General features: G+C 58.3%; 1 protein-coding gene across 1 annotated transcript; it reads left to right on the top strand.

The window, feature by feature from the left end:
- Positions 1-2,262: 2,262 nt before the first annotated feature.
- On the top strand, positions 2,263-5,171 carry GSTP1 (glutathione S-transferase pi 1). Its single transcript, XM_037899251.2, has 7 exons — positions 2,263-2,505; positions 2,607-2,645; positions 3,333-3,439; positions 3,876-3,963; positions 4,164-4,267; positions 4,635-4,742; positions 4,925-5,171. Coding segments are annotated over exons 1-7 (636 nt in total). The 5' UTR covers positions 2,263-2,504; the 3' UTR covers positions 5,114-5,171.
- The last annotated feature ends 1,561 nt before the right edge of the window (positions 5,172-6,732 follow it).

Below are 6,732 nucleotides of genomic sequence, written 5' to 3'. Positions count from 1 at the left end.
GTGATTATAAGGGATAGCAAACAGATCAAAACAGATTACCTAGCAGATAAACAAAAAATACAAACTAAGCTTAGTATACGAAATAGATTGGATATGAATAGCAGATTCTCACACTAACTGATGGTACAAGCAGGCTGCAGATTCTTAAGGAGCAAGCTGCCCTTTCTTTAGCTTGGAATCCCCAGGTTTTTCATTCACAGGCTAGAAATCCCTTTAGCCTGGGTCCAGCACTTCCCCCAGTTCAGTCTTTGTTCCTCAGGTGTTTTCAGGAGTCTTCTTAGGTGGGGAGAGCAGAACCACAAATTATGTCACTCCCTGCCTTATATAGCTTTAGCATCTGGTGGAAACCCTTTGTTCCAAATTCAGTTTGTGGAAAAACACTGACATCCCAAAGTGGAGTCTGGAATCATGTGACTTGGTCACAGGCCCTTGCATACCTTGCTGAGTCATCACAGCCATTACTCACATGTTGTCTGGAGTGTCCTCAGAGAGGCTCAGGTGGTGGATAAACATCTCCTAAGACCTCTTGTTTTCCCTAATGGCCCATTACCAGGAATGGGCCCTTCTCATCCAGCTATCTAGGCTGAAAGCATCTTGTCTAGTGGCCGTTACCTAGGTGTAACTACATCTGAAAAACAGATACATAGTCACTATTCATAACTTCAGATACAAAATTGATACATGCGCACAAATAGGATAATCATATTTGGCAAATCATAACTTTTCCAATGACACCTCACATGACTTATTTTGTATAAAATGCATCATAATTATACCTTAATCATATCATAATAATATCACTGTGAAGAATATGGGGTGCACTGTCAGTCAGCACTTATGCCCGCTGCCCGACCAATGCAAAGGAGTAACAGGATAATTAATTTTTTTTAAAATCCTTGATTTTGGCAGTACAAAAGAGTAAACTTGTCAGAATGAAGGGCATCATGTGTCATGTTGAAATGTATCAAAATAAAACATGTAGCATAAAAAAAGTCTATGAAAATATGCAATCAGAAGTAATTCAGTAGAAAATCCACATCTAGGTATGCAACAAATGAAGTCACAGAAGAGTGAAATCTGCACTTCAGCGTTTGCAGGGTGGGGATTACCTACACAAAGGGAATTTTTAATAAGTTTTCAATTACAAAGTGTGTGGGGAGGAGGAATCACATGTTACTGGAAGTCCAAAACAGTACAGGATTTATAGGAATGCGCAGCTGTTTTAGGGATATGGATTCTTGGGGAGAGGTAACTGCAAAAGTACCAACCTAGCACACCCTAAAGGCTCAAAAAGAAAAATGCAAATTAAAAGAACCCAGAATGAATTTGTTTATTTAAATCTCATGTCTTTTGGGGTGTAGAACTCATTATTTTTGAATGCTTGTGACTGTCAATCTATCTTGGGGCTGTATACCTATATTTGGTAAAAATTACAGTAGAAATTTGCCTTTGAGAAGGATTTCATACAAGCTAGTATAGTGCCTAAATAAAGGTGCCTAGTGGGATTTTCAAAAGTATTCATAGAATCATAGAATACCAGGGTTGGAAGGGACCTCAGGAAGTCATCTAGTACAACCCCCTGCTCAAAGCAGGACCAAACCCCAACTTTTGCCACAAATGGCTCCCTTGAGGATTGAACTCACACCCTTGATTTAGCAGGTCAATGCTCAAACCACTGAGCTATCCCAAAGTATCAAGGTGCTTTCAACCTTTACACATCTGGCCTGTGTTGAATATTTGGGAACCGACTTCTGCACACAAATGGTGAGGTGAAAAAGCAGGAGGGTGCTCGATAGGGAGGCAACAGTTGACAAAGGCAATCCCCATTGGTAGCTCAAAGGAAACGGAAAAAGTTTGGACACCAAGCTAGAAAATCACTCAGCCTGGACGTCATATGATCCCCAAGAATAACCCCAGGTATTAAAAAAAGAGGAAGAAAAAAAAGGAACAAAAATGTAGAACGAGACAGGAATGATGCAAGGCAAGCCGGAAGCGCTGCACTAGAAACACCGTGATTGCATGGGGCACTGGGGGGCCGAAGGAGCAGCATGAGGGGCTCAGGGCAGTAAAAAGCACGTTCTCTGGATCGGCGTGAAGCCGCAGGGACGGGGTCGCAGTCAGAGCCGCGGCTAGGACAGACCTGCGCTGAGGTTCTGCAGACCCGGAAACTGAGTGGGGAGTTTTAAATGTCTGACAAGGGTATTATTTTTGGAGCGGGGGGGGGGGCACACACTATGTCACTGACTCAAGTCTCCTTGAGCCGCTCAATGCACTGGCCAGGCAGGTGCCTGTAAGAACCGAGCCCTGGGAAGCGGGTTGGGAGCTGCGCGCTCCCACCCCAGCAGCAAATTCCGCCCCGCTGGCTGGGGGCGGGGGCGGGGGTGGGGCCTGTCCCTCTGCTTTTAAGGCACCGGAGGGGCGGGTGACTCAGCACTTTCCAGGCTCCGTGTAACCAGAGCAGGACCTGTCCGGCTCCGCAGCTGCACAGAGCGAGCGAGACCAAGAGTGAGTCCGGGCGAGGGGCCCTGGTGCGCCCCCCCCCCCCCCCCCTCCCCGCCGCGTCCCAGACCCCGCTAACTCCGCTCCCTTCTCTGTTCTCTCCGCAGTGCCCGGGCCCTTCACCATCACCTACTTCCCCGTGCGCGGTGAGTGACGGGGGGGGGGGGGGTGCCCCCGGATCCTGACCGGCAGCCCCCGCCGGTGCCCCGCACTCCCGACCCCCAGCCCCCGCTAGCCCGGCCCTGGGCTCCCCCAACAACCCCCGTCCCCTCAGCGGGTGTCTGTTCTGCCCCGCCTGTGCCCTGCGGGGGCTGGGCAGCGAGGGGGGCGTGGGGCAGGGGTGCCCATGGCCGCGGGGGATGGGTGGCGAGGAGCATGGGCCTGCCCGTGCCCGTGGGGGGCTGCGGGAGGGGGGCCGGCGGGGCGTGCCCGTGCCCGGGGGGAGCTGCGGGAGGGGGGCCGGCGGGGCGTGCCCGTGCCCGGGGGGAGCTGCGGGAGGGGGGCCGGCGGGGCGTGCCCGTGCCCGGGGGGGGGCTGCGGGAGGGGGGCCGGCGGGGCGTGCCCGTGCCCGGGGGGGGGCTGCGGGAGGGGGGCCGGCGGGGCGTGCCCGTGCCCGGGGGGGGGCTGCGGGAGGGGGGCCGGCGGGGCGTGCCCGTGCCCGGGGGGGGGCTGCGGGAGGGGGGCCGGCGGGGCGTGCCCGTGCCCGGGGGGGGGCTGCGGGAGGGGGGCCGGCGGGGCGTGCCCGTGCCCGGGGGGGGCTGCGGGAGGGGGGCCGGCGGGGCGTGCCCGTGCCCGGGGGCAGCGAGTGAGGGTCTGCCCGTCCCGTGGCGCAGGGCGCTGCGAGGCCATGCGGATGCTGCTGGCCGACCAGGGGCAGGAGTGGCAGGAGGACGTGGTGACCATTGATCTGTGGCAGAAGGGAGAGCTCAAGAAATCCTGTGTGAGTGAAACCCCGTGGGCGGGGGGGCTGGCACTGAGCGGCGGGGGGTCCCTGAGCGGAGTGGGCGAGGTGGGGGGAGTGACCCTGTGGGGGAGAGGGGATCCCCTGCCGGGGGAGTGGAGGGGAGTGACCCTGTGGGGCGGGAGGAATCCCGGGGGGGGGGGGCATCTCGGGGGAGGTTGGGGATATGACCCCATGGGGGTGGGGAGGGGGTGGGGGAACCCTTGGGGGAGATGGGGGGGCATGACCTGGGGTGGGTTGAAGAGGGGGATTGGGCACTGGTTCAGAGTGCCCTCCCCCAGTGGTTTTCTGGCCCATCTTGCTGTTGCCCCACTGAGGTGGCTGCTTTGCCCCATGTCCCTGTGTGTGTGTCCCATGGCCTCACCCTGTTGGCCCAATCTGGGGCTTGTGACTCCTCACCTTGTGCTCCTTGCAGCTGTTTGGGCAGCTGCCCAAGTTTCAGGATGGAGACTTAACCCTGTACCAGTCCAACGCCATCCTGCGGCACCTGGCCAGGACCTATGGTACGGCTGGGGGAGGGAGGGGCTGGGCAGCTGCGGGGGGAGGAGGGGCTGGGTGTAGGGGGGGCTCCCTGTGCTGACCACGGCTCTCCTCTGGCAGTGCTATGTGGGAAGGAGCTTGGGGAGGCTGGGCTGGGTGTAGGGAGCAGGTGTAGGGTGGGGGGAAGGTCTCTCCCTGCTGATGGCAGCTTTCACTCTGGCAGGGCTATACGGAAAGGACCAGCGGGAGGCGGGGTTGCTGGACATGGTGAATGATGGAGTGGAAGATCTGCGCCTCAAATACGTCCAGCTCATCTACCAGAACTACGTGAGCCAAGGGCAGAGTCTGTGTCGGGGGAGGTGGGGGCGCGGGGGGGCAGCTCCAGCACTGAGAGAGAGGTCTGGTCGGGGTCAGTTGGGTGTGGCTCCAGCACTTGGAGGCAGGAGTGGGCCCCAGTGCAGTGAGGGCAGGATTGACTTTGGTGCTAGGATGAAGAGCAAGGGGGTGGGCCCATCGTTGGGGACAGGGCCCATTGTGGTGTGGGTGGGTCTGGTGCTAGGACAAGTCAGGGTGAGGGGAGGGTTTAGCTGGGGGTGGACCTTGTCATGTTGGGGATGGGTACAGCAGCAGGAAAGGTTGTGGTGGGAGTGGGCTCCTGGGGAGGCGGCTGGGCCCTGACTCCTATCTCCCACAGGAGAGCGGGAAGGCGGCCTATGTGGAGGCACTGCCAGGGCATCTGCGCCCCTTTGAGACCCTACTGTCCCAGAACCGCGGTGGCCAGGCCTTCATCGTTGGAGATAAGGTGAGTGTGTTGGGGTGGGGGGGCTGTCTCTCCACTCTTACCCCAGCCACTTTAGGGGGGCATCTGTCCATCAGTCTCCTCCTCAGGTGACCAGGGTCTCACTGTCCCTGGCCCCAAAACAGATGGGTCTCATCAGCTGCCCGGGGGCATGGCCATGGGCTGACTCCACCCCCTCTCCCCAGATCTCTTTTGTAGACTATAACCTGGTGGAACTGGTGCGGAACCACCTGGTGCTAGCACCTGGCTGCCTGGCCTCCTGCCCTCTGCTGGCCGCTTATGTGGAGCGGGTGAGTGCCCGGCCCCGCCTGCACACCTTCCTGCAGTCGGCTGCCCACCGCAACCGGCCCATCAACGGCAACGGCAAGCAGTGATCCCATGGACGGACGGAGGGGACGCTCCCGTGGCACAATAAACAGCTACCAGACCAGGCCCCTTTGTGTTGTTGTTATGGGGCACGGTGGGCAGGGGAACTTGGTGCTTAATGCAAGAGAGAGGAAACCCGTTTCCAGTCCCAGAAGCAGCCCCCCACACAGCTCCAGCAGGTGCCCGCTGCCCAGAACTCGAGGACCGTGGCAGGAGCTGGGTCCCGTGGGGCTGCTGTTTTGTGCAGCTGGGGGGCAGGAGTTGGGCAGTGGTAGCCAGGCATACGGGCTACCTCCTCACAGGGCCCCAGTGCTACTCAATTTGGTGGCTATACCCAAGATGGGGCATTGCCCAGGGGGGAGATACAGCCACCTCTGGGGTGGCATAGGCAGGAGCCACAGGGGACAGTGCCCTGACCCAGAGTGGTGCCCACAATATGCACTGCATTTATCCTGCCCTGTTCCATCAAGCCAGGCTCTGCTGGGGGCAGCATGAGGCATGGCAAACTCACCTCCTCAGGGATCCTTGATGGGGTGGGGCTAAGCACGCCCTACGGCAGTTCACCCTGTGCTGGGGCTGGGGTGCTTCATTAGGTCCTCAGCCCATAAAATCCAATTCTCTTCCAGTCTAAATGAAAAGGCCGTTCGTCTGCCTCTCCCAGCCCCCTGGTGCTAGCATGGCAATCTGCAATGTAGAGGGAAGGGGTGGAACCTAGCTGTCCGGGGTCCTGGCCCCCTATCCTAACCCACTGGACCTCACCCACCCTTCGAGGGCTGGGGATTGAATCCAGGCATCCCTAGCATGGGTGTGAGATTCCTTCATGGGACCCACTCTTGGCCTGGCCCCTTGGGGGGTTGGCAGCACCTGCATCACAGATCCCCAGGATCAGTGCTAGGCCCTAGCATTTACACTGTCCCATGGAGGAGCCCTTCGGTGCACCAGCCCTCCAGGGGGCCCTACTCTTCCTCCAGGGCCGGCCACTGGCCTCAGCACCAGAGCCTCTGGGCTCCAGCCCTCCTTCACCCTGCAAGCCCTGCCTAGCATGTCCCACTGAACCAGACTCCAGGGAGAGACCTGGTTGCTCTTCGGGGCCTCCGACACCCCAGTCCATGTTTGCAGTGACAGTGGGCAGCCTTTTCAAACCCGTTCCGCAGCCCAGCAAGGCCCTATGTCAGCAGGAGAAACTGAGGGTTAAAGCATCATCCATTCTGGCTGAGCCACAATTCACCAGCCAAGCCCAACCCTGCCCCTAAAGCTGTCCCCAACCTCCCGAACCTGCCCCCGACCTAGCCCAAACTCCATGTTCAGACTGTGTCTCTGACTTCCTTCTTTCCTCAGTTCCCAGAAGAGAGCCCCAGTTTCCTCCAGCAGCCAACCTTTCTCCACCACCTCCCAGCACAGTCTGTCCTTCAGCCTCCCTGCTGAGAGGTGGCAAAATCCTCCTGCTGGGGCCCTGGGTGCTAGGGGTCCGTGGCCTGGTGACTGGATTTCCCATTGTCTCCTCACATTCTCTGCTGATATGGGTCGGCCTTACCGGTCCTTCTTTAATGATCCACTCAGACAGCTAGGCGACCCTCCACCACGTGTCTCTTAGCCTGCCTTGAGAGCAAACTGCAGGGGAAACTGA

Source organism: Chelonia mydas, chromosome 6, assembly GCF_015237465.2.
Source record: "Chelonia mydas isolate rCheMyd1 chromosome 6, rCheMyd1.pri.v2, whole genome shotgun sequence".
In the NCBI taxonomy this organism is placed as follows: Eukaryota; Metazoa; Chordata; order Testudines; family Cheloniidae; genus Chelonia; species Chelonia mydas.
Note: the sequence above shows the minus strand (reverse complement) of the source record. Positions and strands in the feature narration are given on the sequence as shown.

Coding starts and splice junctions, on each gene's coding strand:
- GSTP1 (XM_037899251.2), top strand. Junction 3,964..4,163: donor GCACCTGGCCAGGACCTATG/GTACGGCTGGGG, acceptor TCACTCTGGCAG/GGCTATACGGAAAGGACCAG. Junction 4,268..4,634: donor AGCTCATCTACCAGAACTAC/GTGAGCCAAGGG, acceptor TATCTCCCACAG/GAGAGCGGGAAGGCGGCCTA.